Source organism: Petaurus breviceps, unplaced genomic scaffold (genome assembly GCF_028583685.1).
Source record: "Petaurus breviceps papuanus isolate PSGF00001 unplaced genomic scaffold, PetGlider_PUasm1.0 91041, whole genome shotgun sequence".
Lineage (NCBI taxonomy): Eukaryota > Metazoa > Chordata > Mammalia > Diprotodontia > Petauridae > Petaurus > Petaurus breviceps.
In genome coordinates, this window is record NW_027187400.1 from 10,756,952 (window position 1) to 10,779,899 (window position 22,948).

At 49.2% G+C, this 22,948-nt stretch overlaps 1 protein-coding gene across 1 annotated transcript in view; it reads right to left on the bottom strand.

Annotated features, from left to right (window-relative positions):
• Nucleotides 1–387: 387 nt before the first annotated feature.
• The window catches only part of ZBTB40 (zinc finger and BTB domain containing 40), an 85,323-nt gene continuing 62,762 nt past the window's right edge, over nt 388–22,948 (bottom strand). Inside the window, exons 10-18 of the mRNA XM_069079343.1 lie at nt 21,655–21,823; nt 20,958–21,389; nt 19,357–19,563; nt 17,934–18,098; nt 14,504–14,718; nt 13,366–13,528; nt 13,168–13,254; nt 12,762–12,979; nt 388–7,818 (exon numbers count right to left, since the gene is read on the bottom strand). Coding sequence (XP_068935444.1) covers nt 7,624–7,818; nt 12,762–12,979; nt 13,168–13,254; nt 13,366–13,528; nt 14,504–14,718; nt 17,934–18,098; nt 19,357–19,563; nt 20,958–21,389; nt 21,655–21,823 — 1,851 coding nt within the window. The 3' untranslated portion in view covers nt 388–7,623. The remainder of the gene's footprint in view (nt 7,819–12,761; nt 12,980–13,167; nt 13,255–13,365; nt 13,529–14,503; nt 14,719–17,933; nt 18,099–19,356; nt 19,564–20,957; nt 21,390–21,654; nt 21,824–22,948) is intronic.

Genomic DNA, 22,948 nt, shown 5'->3' on the forward strand with positions numbered 1-22,948 from the left:
TGAAGGTGCCCTCCCTAAAGTGATGAGTAGTAGCAAATATGTTGGGGTGAAGGGAAGCTGCCCTTGGACTCAGATCAAAGCCACAGGGAAGCCTCGAAGGATGCAAACGGTTCTCTTTGATGTTCTTCTCACCACCTGTGCTGGGATCAGCGCCACTACTGGGCACATTCCCCTCCCCTCTCAGGTACTCTGGGCTTTCCAAATAGCTCTGACTGAACATAATGGCAGTGGACCAACTGCACGCAAACGGGTGCCTTCCTGGAAAGCAGCGTGCAAAACAAAGAAGGTAGATTTTTGAATCTTATTTTCCTACTGACTTCTACCCAGTTTTGCAGATGTGTGCCCATTTTAAAAGGCTCTTGGCCCCAAGACAAAATAAAAACCACATTTGAGAGCTTTAAAAATCCGAGGTTTAATTAAGGCAAACCATTGTCCGATAAAATATTCATCACAATAAGTCATAGATGAATACAAGAGCTGAGGATGGTGGTGAGACCCAATAGCTACAGCTGCTCGGGCCACGATTTACATTCCAGCGATACTTAGAGTAACAAGAGAGGGGAAGCCGGGCACAGCTCCAATTGTTACCTTTTAAATCCTCAATTTCTCATTTTATTTTGTTTTGTTTTTAACTCTAGCCCTGAAGGCTGGCAAAGAGAAGAAGGGATGCTTTCCTTGATCCTTCTAACCAGAGGTAGTCTCAATCTCATCTCACAGCACATTTCTCTGTGGTGGAATCCACTCTGTTCGACCTGTGTCTATGGAGGAAAGCCGTCTGTTTGGGTGAACAGGGTGCTGGACCTGAAGTAGGAGTGTGGAAGCCTTGAATGTCAGGTAGAGTTTAAGCAAGGCACTGGACAAAAAAAAAAAAAAGGAATGAGGGTGTTGAGCTGGGGAGTAATATGATGAAAGTGTCATTTTAGAAAAAATTAAGCCTGGCTAGGGATGCAGATGGAAAGCAGAGGGATTAGCTAGAAGGTGGTCCCAGTAAACCAGGCACATGACAGTGAGGGTCTGGGCTAACTGGAATGCTCAAGGAACAGGGAACTGTGGTGAGCTGAATTTTCGGATTAACTGAGGATTAAAGCAGAAAATCCTTTTTGCCTCAACCTTTGTTGAAAACCTTCCTAAAATGTGGTAGTAATTTCTTGAGTTGGGAGTGTGGTACAGTGGAAAAAAGGCAGCGCCTGGAACCTCTCTCTATTCTGATTCTTCAGGACTCAAGTTTCCTCCTCTGAAGTAAAGGCCCTAGGCTAGCCAGAGGTGTCCAACTTGCTTCTCCCCAACACTCCAGTGTGGCAGGAACCACATTAAAATGCTAACCAGGAAATGTCCAACAGAATAAAAACACAAGGTGGGGAAGGTTCATTTGTGACTTTGTAAGTTAATATCCATTCCCTTTTCAGTTTGGCACCACGGGTCTACCTAAAGTCTCTTCCAGCTTTAGATCCATGATACAGTGAATAGAGTACAGGCCACACTTTTCTGTCTGTACTATGCCATTCAAGGCTCGCTGACTGTCCTGTACATCCCTGGGGGTTACATCTCCTCGCCTCAATGCACCAGAGACCCATTGCTCAGCTTTGCCATTTCCAATTCATTTTTCTCAAGATGCCCTGATGGCAGTTTCATAAGGACTCTCAGAATGCTGGATCCAGAAGGTACCCTAGGAGAAGGGACTTATCCAAGGTCATATAGTCAAGTGTACTTTTCAGCACTGCTCCATTCTGCCATTTCTTCCCAGATGATAAATGCCTTCAAGAGCTGCCTCTTCTTATTCTCCTGTCCCCCTCAGCTGGTCACTTAGACTCGGTGTTCTCTGGGACAGAATGGATGCCTTTGTGATCCTGTACTTGCTGAAACGCCTCCCTCCATCATCCTTGCTTCAGCTTAAAACATTCCCACCTGACTCAGATGTTCCCAAAGCACTGTGTTGTTCAGGCCTCTGCCCCATCATCTTTTACCTTGTCTTCCCACTTATTACTATCCATGTCATACCCTCCCAGTAGAATGTAAGCTCTTTGAAGGCAGAGGCTGTAGCTAGCTTTTTTTTTTTTTTTTTGGTTTTGCTGATATTTTCACTGCTTACCTAGTACAGTGCCTTGAACGAGGTAGGAACCTAATGACTATTGGCTCAGTTGAATGAGCACCTGTCAATGGACCATATAGCCCAAATCCCACACTCCCCTTCATACTACAGTGGCTTTTATTCATTTCAACTATTTCTTTATGTCAAGAAAGGCAGCTCTGAAGCCAGCTCTTTCTAATGGGAATGTTTGATTCTTCCTGGACCCTGCATGGGGTGCAAAAGTGGGGAGGTCTCTCTTCTTCTCTGCACCAGAGCCCCCCTGCTCAGCTTTGCCACTTCCAATTCATTTTTCTCAGGACCCCCTAATGATAGACCTGTGTAATCTTCCCTGGAGGGGCACAGTGGGTTTCTGCAGTGACCTTGTCCTGATATGTTCAATCTAATGTTCTCAGGCATCACCAGGGAGTACCTGGTGTGAAAAGAGCCAGCAGGAAGGGCTTGTTATGAAGCCAAGCAAACAGCATTTGATGGAGGTGGTAGGGGGAGCTCCCTGGTCCATATGCATTGCTCTGAGCTTCCAACTAATCTCTTTATGGGGGGGGGGGGGAGGATGAAAAGGACAAACCAAGGCTCTGATGGAGCCAGCACTGGTGGCTGTGGGGTGATGTGGTCAAGAAACGGCAATGTTCAGTCCAATAAACACTTTTAAAGAGCCTGCCATGTTAAAGTTTCCCTTCTCGGCTATACTGGCAGAACAGCCATTTGGGCAGAAGGGTCTGAGCAGAGATGTCAACATCGGCATCACATCAACAAACGAGCATATGTGGTGAGTACATCCTTGGTGCTCAGCATGCTGCTGATGCTAAGAAGGATGTAGGTGCCTCCCCCCATCACCACCCCCAGAAGGCTGGGAGATGAGCTCAATCCAGCTCCTGCTCCCTCCCCCGCCCCCCAGTCACACTTCTACTCAAGCTTGCTTTGTACCAAACTATCCACCTTCCCCCATGCCGTGCTGCGCCATATTCTTGTGGGACCAATCTGCAGGCTCTGGTAGGTTCTGTGTGTGATATGCCCTCAACCTCATGACCAGGTTTACACAAGAAACAAGGAGCCAACAATATGAAGGCTGTATCTAAGTAAGGCTTGCTGGACTGTGTGGTGGTAAATGTGGCTCAGGAAATCCTGGAAGGAAGCCTGCAGGGGCATGAATGGACTAAAAGGGACACTGAGGTAATATCCAAACAACAATGGGGTTTGGGAATCCAACAGCGGCCAGGCATTCAACTTGTCTTTGCCATTGTCCTTAGTGGCAGACATGTAGAAATCAGAGCTACCCAAGTAGGGACAAGCTCTGGAGGAGTAATGAGACTTTATGATGGGACAGATAACAGCCACACCGCAATTCGGTAGCCCCAGTACTGGCCCCTTCGCTTTCATGGTCATGGTTCTGGATGTGGCCCAGCTCTAACTGAACTCCAGGCTGTTTTGCCCTTTCTGTTGACCACAATCTTATGTTGAACCAGACCCAAGCAACCAGGCCTGTGAAGAGGGAATCCTTTCATGAGGAGAAAGGCCAACGCAGACTGGTGCCTGGGGGACAGAATAGACCTGAAAGCATCATGGCCCACCCAACACTTTAATAAGTCATAACTTTCCAATGGTCATACTTTGGTTCTTTAGTCTAACAAAAGGAAGAAGCTGTAATCAAGTCAATGTAGAATTTATATTGTCAATTATATGGCTGTTCCAGGTACAACTGGCAGGTAACCAGCCTAGTTACCTCTGGCACTCTATTTGATGATGTTACATTTGGACAATTTAGAAAAAATCTAACAGCTTTGGGAATCCCTTGGCCTGCACTGTCATCTAAAGCATGGATGGTCTCTTCTTCTTCCTTGTGTGCTAAGGGACACACAGAGGAAGGGTCTGGAGTCTGTCCCCTTTCTTTATTTCTGCGCCTGGCCCAAGTGTGACCAGCTCTGGGACATTATATCACAATATGACAGATAATTAACCACCCCATTCTCACAATTCCCTAAATCCCAAATCCTGCTAATGCCTCCCTCTATGCCAATCCCTCTCTTTTTTGAGGATTCTAGGGACAACAAATGGTGCTGAGCAGATCTCTGGAGCTGGTGCTGCTGAGTGAAGCAGGAGGCAGGCATGAAGTCTTTTCCCCCACACTCTCACTACTAGAAGAGGTGGCCTCTCCCACAACCCCCTGGTTCTACCTGGCTGGCATCACCTTTCACCCAAGAAGGGATCACACATGGCCTTCAATGGTTGAACGATGAAGTAGTCCGATTATCCCTCCCAACAAAGTCCTGGTACCAGCTCACTGAGGAAGCAGCAGCAGGAGGGAGAAACCCACTCCTCTTGGGCCCTTCTTCTCTTGTTTCTGTGCCCACACCTGAATGAGGGCATGGGTGGGTGGAGGGCAGGGACCCCATACACCTTCCTGTTGTCCAGAGCCCCCAGCACCACTCCATCACCCAATCATCAGGCAGCAAAGCCAGAAGCCATCTGACTCTCTCAAGGCCCCGGGGCTGCTCCATGAAGGAAAGCACTTTATTCCTCAGAGAGGATTTTAATCACCATGGGAACACAACATCCATATTCCAGCCTCTGGTCCATGCAGAGCTGAAAGCTTTAAGAAGGTTGTAGAATCTGGGGCTTCTGAGGCAGATGAGACAGACTATTTTAAAGATGAGAATAAAGACTGCTCAGTCTCCTGGCTGCTCGGCTGACCTCCTGGTCCTACTTCCATGTGTACCACGCTCAGAAGCAATGACTCACCTTCCTATGGTAATTTGTGCTGACTGATCATCTAATTGCCTTCTCCCTTAAGTAGTTCCCTGTGATGGTCAAGTCCCAACGCACAAGAGCTCCATAATTGATCCCTGTTACTTCCCCCTGAATTAGATTCCCCAAACTGCCTTCTCCCAGCTGCTTCTCTATCAGTCATCAAACCTACTGTGGGAGCCTGAAGTAGATGGATTTGTGATTCACTTCCCTGAAATGCCACATGCTTCTTGAGAAAATGCCCAGTCCTTCCCTCACCTAGGGATCATCAGCTGTGGTGCACATGTGGGAGCCATAATAAAAATGGATTATTTGGAAGAACCTCTAGGGAAGAGAGGAGGAAGGGAACAGCCAGGTTAGCTGGGAGCAAAGAGCAATGTGTAGCTTCATTCCTATTCAGAGTCCTCTGTGGAACAGACGGATTCTGCCACCCTGATCAGCAACTTTATCCAGTTTCACAATGAGACAGAATGTGGAGAACCAACAATGGGGTTTGCAGCTAGCGCTTGCCACCGCCAGATCCGTGAGAGCTCCCTCGGGGGCCAGATCAGCAACCTGGCCTCTCGGCCTGCTCTGGCTCAGCACACCACAGGCCTGAGAATTCTGTGGAAGGTTATGAGGCCCCTGTCTGTGTGCCTCTCTCTGCCCGAAATCCAGGAAGGCCTTCTTCCAAATGCTCACCCGGAACGCACAAGCCATTCCACAGAACACAAATCCCTGTGACCCTGCTCTCTTGTCACCTTCATTATGAATCCTTTTTCTTTTGTTCTCTCCCCCTTCAGCTAATTGTAGGCAACAGTTCATGGCCCATGTGCTGCTGCTCATGCAAAGTGGCTGCCAAGGGACTCTCTGGGGTTTGGCACCAGGACCTTCCCAATGCATGTCATTCCATGACGCTGACGTTCCAGGTCCTTCCAGGTCACTCCCTGTGGGTCAAGTACTTTCTAAGCCTGAGAGCTCGAGGGACTGAGGAAGCTTAAATGACTGCCAAGAATGCAAGGGGAAGCCACAGGGGGGCCTTTACACCAAGGCTAAAGCTAAGTCTTAAAGGCATGAGCACCATCTTCTGGTCATTATCAGTCTTTAAGGCTCTCTCCTTTGAAAACTTCATCTACTTCAGGCTTACTGGGTCAACCAGAGGGATGTACAGACCGAAGATGGTTTGTCCAGTGACCTACAAAATTCTTAGCAGTCTGGTCCTCAGAACCAGCACAGACTAGAACAGCTGAGGCACTGCCCCTGTGTAAGGGCCAGATTGAGACTCCATGCTACAGAGCTGGCCAGCTCACGGACAGGTGTTGAGCCCCCATGGCCACAAGCTGAGAGGCAGCAGCAAAAAAACTTCAGTCTAAACAAAACAGGCTCCTACCTCTGCGCACAGCTGTGCACAATGCATTTGGAAAAAAAGGAATGGTTTCTCTCCTGCTGGAACTGGTTCCAGGAAGAGTGATGAAGTGGACATTGCTCTCCATGGGAGCTGAGGCCTGGACTGTGGCGGGGATCATGGCTCGGCTCAGCATGTAAACACTGCGCGGGCAGAGTACAACCTTTTGGCACAAGGAACGGAAGATAAATGCTAGGCGCTCCCTCCAAACTGCAGGAACCTACATCCATCTAATTGCACTTCATAATGGAGTCAACAAACCATTAATTATCAGATTATATTTTAGGAAATGGCAGAGAAAAGGCTTTGGGAAATGCAGTCGTAGAGGACTGTGGTCCGGCAACAAGAGAGGCATCCAACAGCAACCTGAGCCCTGAGAAGGTGAGGCGTTGGGGGCCTGCAGGCAGCCGAGGCAGCTTCTCACACCATGCTGGGGCAGGAACGGACCGTGCTCCTACTGAGGTAGCCCCTGTAGTCACACCAGATGCCTACCAGGAGGGCCGCGGCTCTCAGACGCTCCTCTGCTCCTCCAGTGGAGGCTTTGGGCTTTTGGTCAGGGAGAGGCGAAGCTGGCACAAAGGCTAAGGACAGCTTGAGTAGCTGGGGTCTCCCTAGGGCATGTCCCAAAGGGTCAGGAGTCGCTGGGGCTGCCTTGGCAGCTGGCATGTCTCCCATTTAATGCTCTCAATAGAAAACACTCCAAACTCTTTGTTCTGGGGGACAGAGATTACTGCACCAAGCAAGGTGAGAGTTGGGTGGGAAGAGAGCCCATTATTTTGATGGTCCAATAATAAAAACATAAAGGTTGGCTTTGGTCATCACCATGGGCAATGGGTTAGAGAAAGGTGCTAAGGCCCTGGATCAAAGGGGAGCTGTTTTCCCTGCTCCTTGGACACCTGTTTAGCAAGGGGGTGGGGGCTGCTGCTGGCCTCCTGACCACCACTTACCAAGGCAGGAATGGAGAATTCAGCAGCACAAGTTGACCCTGGACTGGTGGTGTCAGCAAGGATGGGCAGAAGAACATGCCCTAGGCTGGAGGTGCCAATGCCTTGCTAAGGAATTTCATATAAAGATTAAAAACCACGTGTCTGGCCTAACTTTGTTGGCCATATCCATTCTGCCTATGGGGGGCTGCCTATAATCAAACTAAGCCTCAGTCCCCAACTTCCTCTGTCGGATGCTCATTAGGCATAGGTTATGGAGCAACACTTGATTTTAGGCTGAAATGTAACCCAGATACCAAAGCAGCTGACTGGTGTGCAAGGCCCCCATCCCAGACACTCAGTGTCAGAACATTCAGGGCTTTGTTGCACAAGCTCCCCAGCCAGCACAGCTCAGAACACTCTCTAAAGGGCTAAGTCACTGTGTGGCTCTCCCTGGCTCACCCCCCAACATCTCTCGTAAGCTTTTATTTTGCCTCTCCGCAGATGAGGGTCACGGTTCCATCCAATAAATCCTCCACCGTAACTGCCACCAGCTCTGAGCTGGCCTGGGGAGTCTGGGAGTCTGGCAATGTCACAAAGACCTGGGACCCAGCCAGAGGGGTCTCCTCCAAAGTGATCACCTGCTCAGCTGACGCTCCTGGCTCTGGAGTCTGGATCACCTGTAAAGGAGACAACAAACCAGGGCTCTGGGATAGGCCTACAGGCAGCCTTTCTCCATAGCTTCTTAAGCTCTGTCTCATTTCAGCTTCACACTGTAATGATCATATTTGTTTTCTCACCTGAGGAGAGCAATTACAAAATGCATGTGCCTAATGGGAAACTCCAGGTCTAATACGCCAGTGATGAGACTGGGAAGGCAGGCAAACAATCTGAATAACTCTGCACATCAGATTGCTATAATTTGGCTCTGCAGCCAGCTCAGAGCACACGGACTCTGAGATTACCCACACACAGCCTTCTTTGTATCTCAAGGGCCAGACCACAGTTATTTCTGCAACATGAAAGGCATACAATAGACAGTGGTCGGTCTTACCCACTGATGTACTTCAAAACACGGACATGTGGCTTACTTTCCTGGGTTTTCCAAAAGGGTGGTGGTCTCTACATTGATCACTACTAATAAAGAGTGCACTAAGCCAACTCTGAGGGCAGCTAGGTGATTCAGTGCACAGAGTGCTGGGGGGTCTGGAGCCAGGACGACTCGTGTTCCTGAGTTCAAATCCAGCCTCGGATACTTACTAGCTGTGTGACCCTGGGCAAGTCACTTAACCCTGTTTGCTTTATTTTCTTCATGTGTAAAATGAACTGGAGAAGGAAATGGAAAACTACTCCAGTATCTTTGCCAAGAAAACCCCCAATGGGGTGAGAAGAGTCAGAAACGACTGAGAATGACTGAATGACAACAACAAAAGCCAGTCTTGAAGGGCTCCTATCATAGGGCCACTCAAGCTATAGAAACTCGGGCTTAAGAGCTGGAAAAAACTACAGAAATCATCATGTTCAGCTCCCTCATTTCATAAACTCCCTGAGTCCCACAGAAGGGGAGTGACTTGCTCAATATCTCCTACACAGCAAACGGGCTTTCTTCCTTCAAACCCAGTGCTTTTCCCACTGACGACGCTGGTTCTCATGTCAAAGGCCCTCACGATCCCAAGGCATTTATTTCTGAACCCTGCTGGGCGCACACACACAGACAATATCATTTCTTTTAAGTCAGGAGACAGACAGGGAACTTGAGAGAGGACAGCAAAGCGCACACATTTTGCAGGTCTTAGCTTGGTGTCTCTGTCTGGGGAAGGTGAGGATGTGTTGAGTGTCCCCTGATAAGCAGGGGCTGCCTCAGGCTTGCCGCAGTGATGTTCATCTTGTCAAGGAATGTTCAAAGCTGTACAAGTGGTGAGCAGGATTCCTCCTTCTGAACTCCTGGTTATCTACAGTAACTAGACAAAGATTGAGCCTGACTGAAAACCATAGATTCTCACTAGAGTTCCCCATAAAAGGCCATCGATCGATATAAGATTAATAGCAAAGGAAAATAGGCAGAGAAGACCTGAAAACCTAAAAAACTGAGGAAACAGTCCTTGAAAAACCCTGAAGCACATGGGTTCTTAGAGTACCAAGTTAAAAGAGAAGCGACCCATGTTTCTCTGTTTCCTTATCCTGCTCAGTGTGTGGGGTTGGAGATGAAGGGGGAGGAAATACCAATGGAAACCATGCTACAGAGGTAGAAACAGAAGGAAGGAAGTCAGGGAGGCGGAGGGTCCATGGGCCACTGACATGTTTGGTGGCAAACAGGATGCGACTGTACAGATTTCTTCTCTGTGATTCCATTTCCTCATCTGTGAAGTGAAAATCTGAATCTTGGGTGCCAGCTTCACTGGGTCATTAGGAGGCTCAAAGGAAATCAGAAAACCAGCACCTGGCAGCTTTTAAGCCACTTCAGAAATGCCAGCATCACAACCACAAGGTCCATGCCTAAACCCTCCTTCACAGGGCATCTCTTGAAAAACTTGACAGCAGTTATCAGCTACTACCCAAGTCTTCCCTTCTCCAAGCTAAACATGCCCAGTTCGCTCATCCCATCCACAGATAATGTAGTCTGTAGTCCTCCGACCCCACTCTAGCTGGTCATGTGGAGTTTGTCCTACAACATGGAGCCCAGAGTTAAACACAACACATGACTCTGCTCTGCTCTCTTCCCCCACCTCACTCCCAGGCTGTCTCTCAATATCATTCCTCCAGCCCACTGTTCATTGTTGCCAGATGGTCAGAGTCTCTTAGTCACTGAGAATGGCCTTGGCCTAGAGTCCAAAAGCTACAGAATGGAGTTCACCCACTTGTATAGCTTGCAACATTCCCTGACAAAGAAGCCAGGACTGGGGCAGTGCCCACCTATGCTGCAGTAGGCAGGTCCCTCCCGGGGCAAAGAGAAACCCTCGTTTACTTGAACAGGACCCTCTGGGGTACCAGTTCACTGGTCAAAGGTGCCTTTGGCCATCTCAAGAGTAAGACACGCAGACTCAGGAACTCCTCAACTTTGTACTTAAGCATCTCCGTGTTTGTGTAACTAAGAGGCATTGTGGCACAGTGGAAATCTGGGTTGGACTTGGAGTCAAGAAGAGCTGGGTTTGCATCCTGTATCTGTGAGACGATTTGGTCTCATGTCAGATGAGGATAAACAATGATCCCCTTCACGAACAAAGCTGTTGTGAGGCCCAGAGGAGAGCATGTGCAGAGAGAGCTCTGTAAGTGCTCCAGAGATGCTCACCGTTATTATTCCAGCCTCCTTTCCCCCTCCTCACTGCCCTGGTCCTCTCTGAGAAGAGGGGTTTTCTCTAGAACACTTTCCCCAGATCTTCCTTTGCTTCCTCAATCACAATAGAACATCAAATACTAATTTCTGATCATGTCATGCCCCACTAGACTGCTGTGAGACAGACGACTGTCAGGGTGGAAAATGTACTGCTATTCATCTTTATGTGCCCCCCGCCCCGCCCCAGCAGTGTCTGGCAGGCAGCAGGCCTTACTTAGCCTGGAATTTGGAGGACATCAGGTACATGAAGAATCACAGGGAATCGGGTCCAAGGTGTGCGACGCTGCTCTCACTCACTCGGCTGCCCTCTGGCACTCTGGCTTCTCAAGTCAGCCCTCATCTTTGCAGAGCTGCCAAATCTGACGCTCTTTTCTCAGTCTTTGTCCTCTTGACCTCTCTGCAGCACTGGAGCCTGCTGACCATTCTCCCTTCTGAGTCTTCATGACATTGATCTCTGCTGGTTCTCTTTCTACTCATGTGACCACTTCTTCCCAGTCTTCTCAGCCATATTTCCCAGCCTCTGCAGCAACAACTCTGCCCCCCCCCCCCCCCCCACTTCTGAGTGTGTTCCTAGACTGGTCGACATGAAAATCTAACCAACTGACCCCATTACCCAGTCAACTCTAGCGGCTTCCTCCCAAATTCCTCTAGAATCAAATATAAACTCCTTGCTTTGGCTTAGACTCTTCACAACCAGCCATCAGACGTGACTCCCCATCCTGTAATCTGTGTGACGCTCTCTTACTCATGGCACACCACCTCCAGTCTCCAGGCTTTCACACTGGCTGTGCCCCATGGTGAACACACTGCCACCCCGACACAGCATCCCCATCACCGTGGCTTTAAGCCCATGGCTGCCACTCTCCATCTCACACTGACAGCTCCCCTATCCCCATCCTCCTCTTGAATCCCTGATGTACGGGTAACACATGAGCTTTCATCTCACGTCTTTCCTTCTCTTGCTCTCTCTCTATGTTCCTGCACTCAGAGACGAAGCTGGCTCCCTCCCAATGACAGAGCTTCCCTGACCACCCTTCCCTGCACGGCTCCTCCCACTCCCTGATGGACTGGTGATGGTGGGAGAGCTGGAATAGTCCTTGCTCCCCAAAACTACTTCCAATCCCTCTCTGTCTCTCCCACCATCACACAATAACCTCTCCTCTTCTGAGGTTCATTCCATCCATATTTATCACCCAATCAAGATTCTGGTGTTTGTTGTCTCTTGGCCTCTCAGACATGCTCCTTCCTCAATGAGTTCAGTGCCTCTCTCTCCAGTTCTTGCCCTTATTTTAGAAGACTTCAACATACATATTCATATTCCTTCAAATACCTCAACTTCCAGGTCCTCAATCTATCCAGTACCCATAACTTAATTCTACACTCCCCCAACAGCCCATAGAGATGCTCATTTCATAAGCCTCTATTTAGCCCTCGTATCTCTGCTGAGTCTCAGGCCTGCACTTCACACTGGATATCTCACAGACCTCACCATGTTCAGAACAGAAATCATATTCTGCCTCTTCCAAGTTTACCTGTTTTCATTATGGGAACTAACCTTTGAGTCTCCTAGGTCAGTGGCCTTGGGATTCTTCTTGACCTGTAACTCTCCCTCAACCCCACATATCTAACCTACCACCAAATCCTGTCAATCCTGTCATTTCATCCCCATGAATCATCCCCAGGACACCCCTTTTCTCTCTGCTCCCACAACTGCTGCCCTAGCTCTGGCCTCCTCACTGGCCTCCCTGCCTCCACACAGCTATCAAAGGGACTTGGCTAAAGTTCAGATCCCCAGGGATTCTCTATCCCCTCTAGGACAAATATAATTTGCTCTCTGGTATTTAAACTTGTTCCTCAGCCTTCCAGCCTCATCACACTTAACAATCTGGCCAAAATGAGCCGATCGTTCTATGTCTCTGTGCCCATGCTCAGGCTGCCCCGGGTCTGGAAGGTGCTCCCTCTTCATATCTCCCTTCAAGGTTGAGCTCAAACACCACCCTGTAAGGGGAGCCTATGTGGCTTCCTGGGCTCATGCCCTTTCCCTCCATACATTATCTATTTTGAATTTCTTCTGCATGTGCTTGTAGATGCACCTATGGCTTCCTCCAATGGCCCAGACGCTACTGTAGACGAGACTGTTTTATGTTTGCCTTTGTGTCCCCATCCCTGAGCATACAGTGGGTGCTTAGTAAATACCCCCTGCCTATATTTTCTTGAGCAGTTGGCTTATGTTCTTTCAACAACTCTCCTCTGTGAACCCATATGGTTTGAAGTGGCTGTGAGACTTACCTGCACCATCTGGGTGGTGGCTTCTGTGACCACCACCTTCCCGTGTTCAGACTCAAAGTGCGCCTCTAGCTGGGCCTGGGAGGTGAAGAGCTCTCCACACACCTCGCAGGGGAACGTGTTCTCTGTCTGCCGGAAGTGCTCAGTGGCCACATGGTGCTGCAGGGCTCCAGGGAAGCGGAAAGATGCTGCACAGTATAGGCACCTGAAGGGCTGGGAACCTGGGGGAAGAGGAAGGGGGCTGAGAGCGGACCGGCGAGAAGCAATACCACCACGGGGCAAGTTCTACTAAAGAGGCATCATTTATTACACACAGGAGATCAAGGAAGAGAAGGAAAAAGGGAGTTCTAGATGGGAGGCAGGGAAGAGGAACAGACAGGCAGGCTCCCTAGGCAAAAGCAACACTGACCTGAGTGCCGGCACTTGGCATGGACTTGAAGCAAAGCCAGGGTGGGAAAGAGCTCCTGGCAAGTCTCACACTCATGGAACTTCACATCTGGGGAGGAGATGAGAGAATGAGGAGGAGGGATGCAGAGGGGCCCCAGCATGGGCGAGGGTGGAGGAGGTATCACAGCAGGCCGGTGCCCCAGCCCAGCCCCCGCCTCACCTGCGTGTTCTGCTTTGACGTGCTTCTTGTGAGCGGCTGTGCTGGAGAAGGTTTTGTCGCAAGAGCTGCACTGCAGCGCAGAGAACTTGGATGACCGGTGATTCTGAGCAGCAAACACGTCTGGGTGGTGGGTCCGGTTGTGATACCACAAACCAGACAATTGCTATGCACAAGTGAGGGAAGGTTCAGCCTCAAAACATGTTGTGCCCAAGAGTCAGACTTCTCCCCAGTGGATCAGAGGGGAGCTGCAGGTGGGCTCTTTAAGTCTGATCCCAGAGTCCTGGGGGACAGCCAAGAGGCCCCTGCTGGGCAGGGACTCACCTGCCCAGCTCCCATCCAAACCTCCCAAGCGGCCTCTTCTCCAAGCCCTTAAACCCTTAACAAGGTCTGGGTTTTTCTTTTTCCAAGTTGAGTGTTTAAAGGTTATCTTAATTCAGATAAAGGTGTTATTTTACTTGGTTAACAGTCCTATCAAAAAGCCAGACTCACAACTGTGCTAACACCTCAGGATTTATTTTTCTCACTCATATTAGTTCTAGAGCATTTGAAATTCTCCATGATCAAATGTGGCTTCAGGTGCTTATTTTCCATGTGATCCTGAACAAGTCACTTCCTCCTCTGTGAGACAGGCATAATAATCACACCCACCTTGAAGGGCTGTTGTGAGGATCAAAGGAGACAACAGCTCTATAAACGCTTGGTGCCCCACCTAGCACACAGCAGGCACTACATAAATGCTTGTTCCCTTCCTTCCCCATGTCCTGACACTGACGTTGGCCTTAGTCCAAAGGCATCAAGGCTCCCTCCCTCCCCTAATTTCTAAACTCTACATGCAGCCATTATGTTCTACAGACCAGAACATTCAAGGGAGAAGGCAGGTTTCATCATTTTCCAACGAGGAAGCTTGGCTGAATTCTCAGTTACGGGGGCAGGAGCAGAACTGACTCATTTCTGCCCCTGCTCAGTCCAGCCATTACTCCCACTCCCTGTCCTGGGCCTGCTCTCCTCAGGGTATCTGGGTATCTTTGAATGGGCCTGGTCTGCCCAAAGATGAGCAGGAACATCAGCCCCCAGGAAGGTGGACACAAGCTGATGCCCCACATGATAAAGAGCAGTCGCCAGGAGGAGGTGCCCTCACCTGGTAGGCTTTGTCACAGATGCCGCAGCTGAAAGGTTTCCCTCTGACGTGGGTCACCATGTGTCGCTCCAGCAGGGATGGGGCGCTGAAGATCTTCCCACACGTCGGGCAGGGATGGTACTCCTTAGAATGGACCTCATGAATGTGATTCCGATGATCTTGCAGGGTGGGAAAACTCAATCGACACTTCTTGCAGTCATAGGGATCATCTATATCTGATACCACAGAACAAGGTAGGAGAAAAGGAAGATGGAAAGTGAGTGAAAAGAAGAAAAGCCTCAGGAAGAAAACAAGGAAACGGAACTCATAGTAGTCCATGTCACTGTTCCACTGAAAAATATCGTATAAACCAAATCCAGGACTATGGTGTGACTCCAGAGATTGCCACATCGATTCCCCTGCCTCTAGGAAGGATAACACCAAGTCCTCCCACAGAGACGACCCCACACTTTCAAAGATGACTCCCAAAGGCGTTTCCACAGGCTCCCAGGATGGTCTAGTCTACTGCCCAACAACTCTGCCAGCATGAAGCTGCTAATCTCAATTCCTCATTCTGCAAACTGATCCTGGGTCTCCTATTCAGTGTGACCCCAGCTTCCCAAGCTGATGCTAGCCTGGCCAGTCCCTCCCCACGCTCAATGGGCCCCCAGGCCCACAATCTTCCTTTGCCACACATGTTATAGAGCTGAAACTCCACTCTGGGCTTCCAACCAGCCTCATGCTCTCATCACCCACGGGCCTACATTCCTCTCTGTCCTTCCAAGCCCATGCCCTTGAGAAACCCTTCCTGACTAGGAGGGGGAAATGTACAGAACTTACAGTCACAGCTAACTTGACAAAGGTGCCTTTCCCCCTACTTATGTAGGGATCAATATTCAAATCAATCAATCAATCAATAAGCATTTACCAAATGCTTACTATGTGCCAGGCACTGTGCCTGATTACTAAAGATAAAGAGATTCATTCTATAGTCTCAATTAAGCATTCAAGAGGCATTTTAAAAACCCTACTTGAAAAATGCATGGTGCAGTGTAGGTAGAGTACAGAAGCATGGGTTTGAGTCCCAGCTCTGACACGTTCTTAGAATCTAGGCTTCCTCACCTGTAAAGGGGACACAAGACCGCCCAGCATGGCTGTGAAAATCCTTTATAAACCATGGAACATTCAGGGAACGCCAGCCTTGGAGATGATTATAAAGTACCTTCACTTCCCTTCTCTTCTATCCTCCTGCTGCTCATAGCATTCTGCCTGGATCCCTCCTTTGCACTGTCCCACCCTCTCCATCCCAGAGTTATTTCTCTATTGGTCCTACCTCCCACTAAACTCGCTACTGGTCATCTCCACCACTTAGAGCAAAGCCTTGCACCTAGTAGGCCTCTGATAAATACTTGCTGAATTCAAATGATTGAGCTAGGTTTGGGAAAACATGGGCTTTCCCCTGAAGCAAAAAGGAAGCAAAAGTAATTCTTTCCTTCTTCTACAGTGAACAAAATACAGGCAGAATCTCATTTGAAGAGTTTGGTGGCCCATGCCTCCAGCACAGGCCTCTTCTGATTCTTTCTTCTGGCATGGTGACCACAAGGCTCACCACACTGGCAAGGTGTCAGGATAGGCCTGGAGCGTTCTGGAAACCACCAGAGCAAGACTGATCACCAGAAGGATGGCCCTTAGAAGATAAAGATTTTTTGGCCACAGCAACTCCAAATGACTTGGAGGGATAATGGTCTATGCAAGTGGAAGGAATGCCCACACCAATGAAAACACAGATCTTTTCAAGTGAAAAGATGGGGCATCAAACTATTCTAACAACAGGCTACTACCATGTACTGAAAACTCACTGCTTTTATTGTAATGAGATAATAAGCTTCTTAAGCTTGTGCCATTTACTCTGTATTTCTCACAGAATCTTGCAGAATCCTTAATGCATAAGTATCTGTGAATGGATAGAAATGAAATGTCCTGTTACCATAACAAATTTGGTGGCAGGTTGCAGGTGGGGAAAAGAAGGATTACCTTTGCTCTGTTTGGCCCCAGAAAGCAAGACTGGAAGCAATGAATCCAAGTTTTAAAGGGGCAAATTTAGACTTGGAAAACCTCAGTAACAATTCAAGCTCTCCTCCAAGGGAATGGATTGCATGAGGAATCTGGGTCCTCCCTCGGTGCAGGCCTTAAGTAAAGGCTGGTGGGTCACTTGTCAGGTTATACTTACAAGGGCTTCTAAAATTCAGATATCAGTGGGACTAGACGTTGACCTCTGACCTTCCATGAAAGACGAGAAGGTCAAGCAAGCAAGCTGTGAAAAGCAGATGGAGGCTTGTGACTGCAAAGGAACAGGAGTGGGGAGTGTAAATACTCAGCCCCCTTTGGTTGTAGTCACACATAAAACAACCAAAGGGATGTGGGACTCAGAATGAAAACCTCCTCTTTCATCTAGAGGGAATGGTGCAGATGTGTGTAGGCTACAGATTTGTCTTTTGCTTTTTCTAGTGGGGGTGAAAGCCTGTGTGGAAGCTTGCCTTGGCATAAAGCAGTCTGGAGGTTAAGGGAACCTCAGACTTTAGGTAATCTCTCACCATGATGAGTGCTCCCTGTATCAGGGGAGATCACAGCCTATCCACACCCTCTCATCCTGTGATCCTGGTCCATGTTTTTCTCTAACTATCCTTTAGAGGATCAATTTACACACTTCCCTGGCGGACCTGCTCTGGCTCTCTTCCTATTCTTCAGTCCTAAGAGCCATCTCAGGCTCTTTACCAGGCCAGCAGATGATATCAATCTAACCCCTCATGATCCACCTCCTTTCCTGAATGTCTGTTTCCTAGATAATGCTTCTTCTGCGATTCCTTCAGTTTAATTCATCACTAGTGATATGCTGCAGAGGACATACATTAACCCTATGCCCAGAACAGCCATATGGCAAAGTAACTCAAGAATAGTTATTATTGTACCAAATGGATCCCCGTGGCCAGTGAACTGATTACTGATGAGCAGGGGCCTGTGACAACATAGAAGGGTTTTCCTTCAAAAGGAAACTCATATCTAGGTCAACCAACAACAACAGTTGTTATTTACATAATGCCCTGGCCGCGGGAAGGAAGTACTGCAGAGACGATGGTGATGCTCCTTCTCTAGCGGATGAGGACGCGGAGGCCGAGACGAGGCGCTTTGTCTATGGGTACCCGGCTATGAAATGTCAAAAGTGGGATGGGGGTTTTCCTGACTGAGTCCAGACCTCTTCCTCATCCTGTGCCTGAGCTGTCAGACACAGAATTAGCCTCAGTCCCTAGAAACAAGCACTGTAAGACGTTCGATCTTATCTGTAATGTGGAGATGAACCCTGGACTTTTCTTAGGACAGGATGACAGACACTGGGGATGTGGCCTGCTCCCCCCAGACCCACCCTAAGCTGGAGGGTCATTGACATACATACTGTGAAAGGTCCGCAGGTGGATGGAGAGGCCATTGGCCTGTCGGAAGCCTTTGCCACACTCACGGCAAACGTACGGCTTATCTCCGGTGTGAGTCCGCACGTGCCGAGAAAGCTCGATCGACTGGGCAAACACAGCGTCACAGTACTGGCAAGCATACATTTTCCCTGAAAACAACAGGTAAATGTTACATGCTAAGCATTGTGGAGGCAGCATGCAGCACATGAATCTAGAGAGTCACCTTACTGGGCAACAGGAACACAGAAATGTACTGAAAGCTGACTTCAGACCCTCCAACAAGCAAGCACCTTGAGACGTCTAAAAGATCTTATGAGATGGCCACTGACAAGTTACAGAAACTTCCTACCCTGATCTGCCCTGATAAATAAAAGCTAAGACACCGATTCCATGATAGGACCTACAGGTGAGTTAATTAATTAATAAGCACAGTTGCAGGTGAGGTGGAATCTCACTTTCTTATCCTATCACCACAGAAAACATCTGAAGAACCAGCCACGCACTCCTCTCCCATGGTCCCAAATGAAATCAGACCAAAGTGCGTCAGCGCTGGAACGCATCTTAGAGCATGGACTCACAGAGGCAACAGGAACCTTCCGAGACCACCTGCTCCCCAGACAGAGACTGTGAGTGGCCTGAGAGCCCACAGCTGGTTGGTGACCAGGAAAGACTAGCACAAAATGGATGCTGCATTTAGGAATAATCTCATTCAATGGTGAGAAACACCAAACTGGAATGTTGGCAGGAGCAAGTAACAACTTTTGAGTCTTTTGGGAACTCATAACACAATTTAGCCAAGTGGGCTTTAACAAAGCAAATGACTGTTAAGAAAAAGAAACTGTATATAAAAGTTCTTGGAGAAAACAGTCCATTATTGAAATGCTAGATTATATGGAGGAGTAAAGATGGAAAGGGTATCATTACAGAATAACACTGCAAAGATTACTGCAAATTGTGGCAGTAAATCACAATAACCCATGGCAACTCTGAAATACAGTATAAAATAAAACTGCCGGAATCAGGATATTATTTAATCTACAGACACTTCATAACTAGCCTCCTTGGCCCTCCCTTTCACCCACACAGGCATGTACATATTCTCATTCATCCAAACATATGCCAAGGAGCCATCATCATTATGAAGACCAAAGAATGGCAGAGGTCCTTTAGAGGCCTCTGTTCAATCACAACCTGCTGCTTGCTGCCTAGCTAGGTAATCTTGGGCAGGTCCCTCCAGGACTCAGTTTCTTCATCTGCAAAATGAGTGGGTTGGGCTATGCGACTGTATGAATGGTTTTCTTTTGCAGACAATGAAGGAATGTGACCTGCCCCAGGTCCCTGGTTCTGCAGAAGCTGGGCTGGGATTTGGCCCTAGGCTCCAGCTCTTTCCCCGGGAGGAGGCTTTACCTTCGGCGTGCTTCTTCTTGGTGTGATAAGCCAGGGCAGATGCTTGTGTGAATGTCATGAGGCAGTGTTTGCACATGAAAGGACGGTCCCCAGTATGAAGGCGGAGATGGTTCTTCAGGGTCGAATTGGCTGCAAACTTGGCTCCACATTCTTCACAGGAGAAAGGCTTCTCATCAAAATGTTCCGTCAGCTTGTGGTATTGCATTCCTGGGAGAGTAACGCCAAACACCAAGAGAAACCAAAGTAATTAGTCACCAGCAAGAGGATCCTGTAGATGGCTGTCCCTGGCCAGAGCAAAGCCAATCTAGCAGGGTAGTCTTGGGTAAGGGCTCCAGACCACCTGTAGCTACTCAACTGGTGTTCCCAAAGTCACCTCCTAAGCCTGTGCCCCCTCTCAATGCTTCTCTTGGACCCTCTGTTGATTGGAATGCCTATGGCTGCTGTCACCAAACTGACAGTTACTGGGCCCTGTACAGCCCACATCAGGTCCTGTGCTAAGGTCTGCGGCTCCCAACTATCTCCAGGATCAAACACAAGCACCTAAAGTGCTTGGCTGCCTTTTGCCAACTCCCAGCACGTGACTCTCCCTTCTTGGTGCCATCTGAATAAAGGGGTTCATTTACTCTTTCTGCCCCAGCCACCAGGCCTTTCCTGAGCCCCCCTCCAGTGTTAGTCACCCCCCCCCTCAAATATTACTTGGACTTTCTTTTTATCTTTTTGTACTTATTTCTCTGTCAGAGGCATCATGGTATAGAGGAAGAGAGTGCTCCTCAGAATCAGTAGGACGTGGGTTCAAGTATCACCCCAACACAACCTGGTCATGTGACCTTGGGTAAACCTCTCAGCTCAGCCCCTCAGAGTTCCAGAGAATGCCTGGTGTTGCTAACTCTGGGAAATGCTGTCAGGCGGGGGTCCAGGCCCATCCCCCCTTCCTATCCTTGGTGTCTCCCCCTGCCCCCACCCCAGCTCCTGGAGCTCAGGCCCCGCTTTCCTCTGTGTTTGATAGGTTTCTCTTTGTCTCATGGAACCAGTGTGGCTGGAGGGCTGGACCTGAAGTCAGTGAAACCTGAGTTCAAATACAACCCAAAGCATCAAATAGGAACACCCACAGAACCTCCCTCTCAGGCTGGCTGTGAGTGGCAGGTGAGGTGATCTGCATAAGCTCTCTGCACACCTGAGAGCAAAAGACGAGGGCAAGCCTTTCCTGACTACTGCCCACCAGCTGCACTGCCTAGAACAACATCTGGTGGCTGCCACACAAGTGCCAGCCTTTGGGACGGAGAGAACCTCACAGGGTGAGCTCTGCACAGATATAGGGCGAGGGGGCTTGGGGGGCAGCTACTTGGGTCCCACAGGGGGAAGTGACTGGCCCAGGCGTCCTGCAATAGTGAGTATAGAAGAGAAGGCTGGACCCCAGGCCCTGTGGATACAAGCCTGTCCCTTTATCCCTGACCCCACGCTGCCTCTAAAACTACAAATGACAATGCCATGGGGTGAGTGGCAGCCAGCTCTGCCCCTCCCTGACTGTCCAAGACAAGCCCACTCTCAAGGAGGGCAGGGTGAGCTCCCTGCTCCTCCCCCATCTCGCTGGCCAACTCTACCAGAGGCATGAGCGAACTCTCTGCCACAGATGTCGCAGGTCACGGGGAGCCTCCTCTTCTTCTTCTTTGGGGTGCCTGGCATGCCAGCCCCGCCGTGGGCCTCCTGCAGGTGTTTCTCCAGCTCCTTCTTCGAGGCCTTCATGTCGCCACACTCTCTGCACGGCACCTGCTTGCCCCGGGCTGCACGGCAGCGCTTGGCATGCACTTTGAGGCGGCAGTGGAAATGGAAGCTCTTGTCGCAGGCTGCACAGACAAAGCTCTTCCTGGGGGAGGGGACAGTGCTACTCCCCAACTCCTCTGCTATGGCTGCCTCCTTCTCCTTAGCGCTACCTTCCCCAGGCTCAGCAGGGCTCCCAGCAGGGGACTCCTCCTGTCCCTCCAGCGCCTTCCACTGCTTGGGAACACCTGGCTCCTTGTCCTGTGTAAGGAGGCCTGCATGCGAGGAAACAGCCATCGTTCAGGGACTCTGGATGGGCCAATGGAAACCACTTAGTTTCTAATGACATTCTATTACAATGTCATCATTGGTTTCATTTTCTATAATTTTATATCCATGCCCCAAGCCTCCCTCAGGCATCAAAAGCGCATAAAACAAGTAAACACCTTCAGGGAGCAGCCGGCCCAGCTCTGGGGTGCAGGGTGGGGGTGGGCATCCCACCTCACCTCAGGACAGCAGCCCCTGCCCACCCTCTCTTACCCAGGCTCCCCAGCTCTTGCAGGACTGCTTGCAGGCCTGGAAAGACCTCATGCATGCTGCAGAGAAGGCGACAGATCTCCACGGTGGGGAGCGACTTTTCCTGGGCTCTGCTGAGAGCTGCTTTCAGGGAGGCTTCAGGGCTGGCTGGCGCACAGGAAACACTCAGAATCTGGATGAGTATCGATGGACAGAAGTCATTGGTGAATAGCGATAGGTCTTGTCCTCTGGTTTCATTGTCTCTTAGGAAGGCAGGACTCATGTGGGGGAGGCTAAGCTCATATGATTAGCACAGGAGAGTACTTTAGGTCTTTCAGAAGGGTTAAGAAAAAAGGAAGCTGAGGACAGAGAAGGGCAGAAACACTCTCCTGGCACTAGGAAGCAAAGAAACAAGAGGAAATCTTTCCATGGACAGGGACCCCGAAAAGACCCCCCTTAGATCTCTGTACCCAAGCCTCAGAAAGGCATGGGTTCTGGGAGCTGAGGATCCTGTCCAGAAGAACAAGGAACTCCTCACAGGGAAAATGTCTCAATGGTACAACCAGGGGCAGCTTCACGTTTTTAGCCACTTTATGAAGGAAAAATGCACTGGTTTAAACATTATTAGGAGAAACCCAGAATATTTAAGAAAGTTTAAATTAGGGCCAAGAATATTCTTTCAAAATCTCACTGTTTCAGACATTAGGGCTTGGAGTAGAAAGAGCCAGTGTACTCAGAAATGCAGAGTAAACCACTCACAGATGGCCAAAGAGAATTTTCATTTTGGAGATTTTATTTCTGCTCTTTTCAAGTCTGTCTAAATAAACCCGATGTCCCCAGAGGCAGGCATGAGACCAATTAGTGAAGAGAAAACAGATCACCTGCAGATAGTTGAATATGTCTGAAGTTGGTGGAGTTTCCTTCTCCTAGAGCTCAACAGAAGTTTGTGAGGTGAATGTGGTCAGTGTGAAGATGGCAAGGACCAAAATCAGAGGGTGTTAAAAATCAATGTTCCCCACAGCCTCTCAAATAAAAATGAACTACAGGGGAGTCTGCATTCCAAGTCTGTGTCTCTGTGTAGGCTTTCCATTACTGGACCCCCATGAAGCTGCCCCTTCCCCACCTGGTTTTTCTGGGAGGCTGGCCATGTTGTGGCTGGCACTGCATGCCGTCCTCTATGAGCATCCAACATCTGTTCATTCTATGGTTAACCTAGCTCTTGCTAGAAGCCAGAACAGAGCATGTCATTTGCCCAAGATACTAGGTACAATTTGATCCTCCTTCTGCTGAAAGGAGCCAGCTGCGTAGAACACTCCAG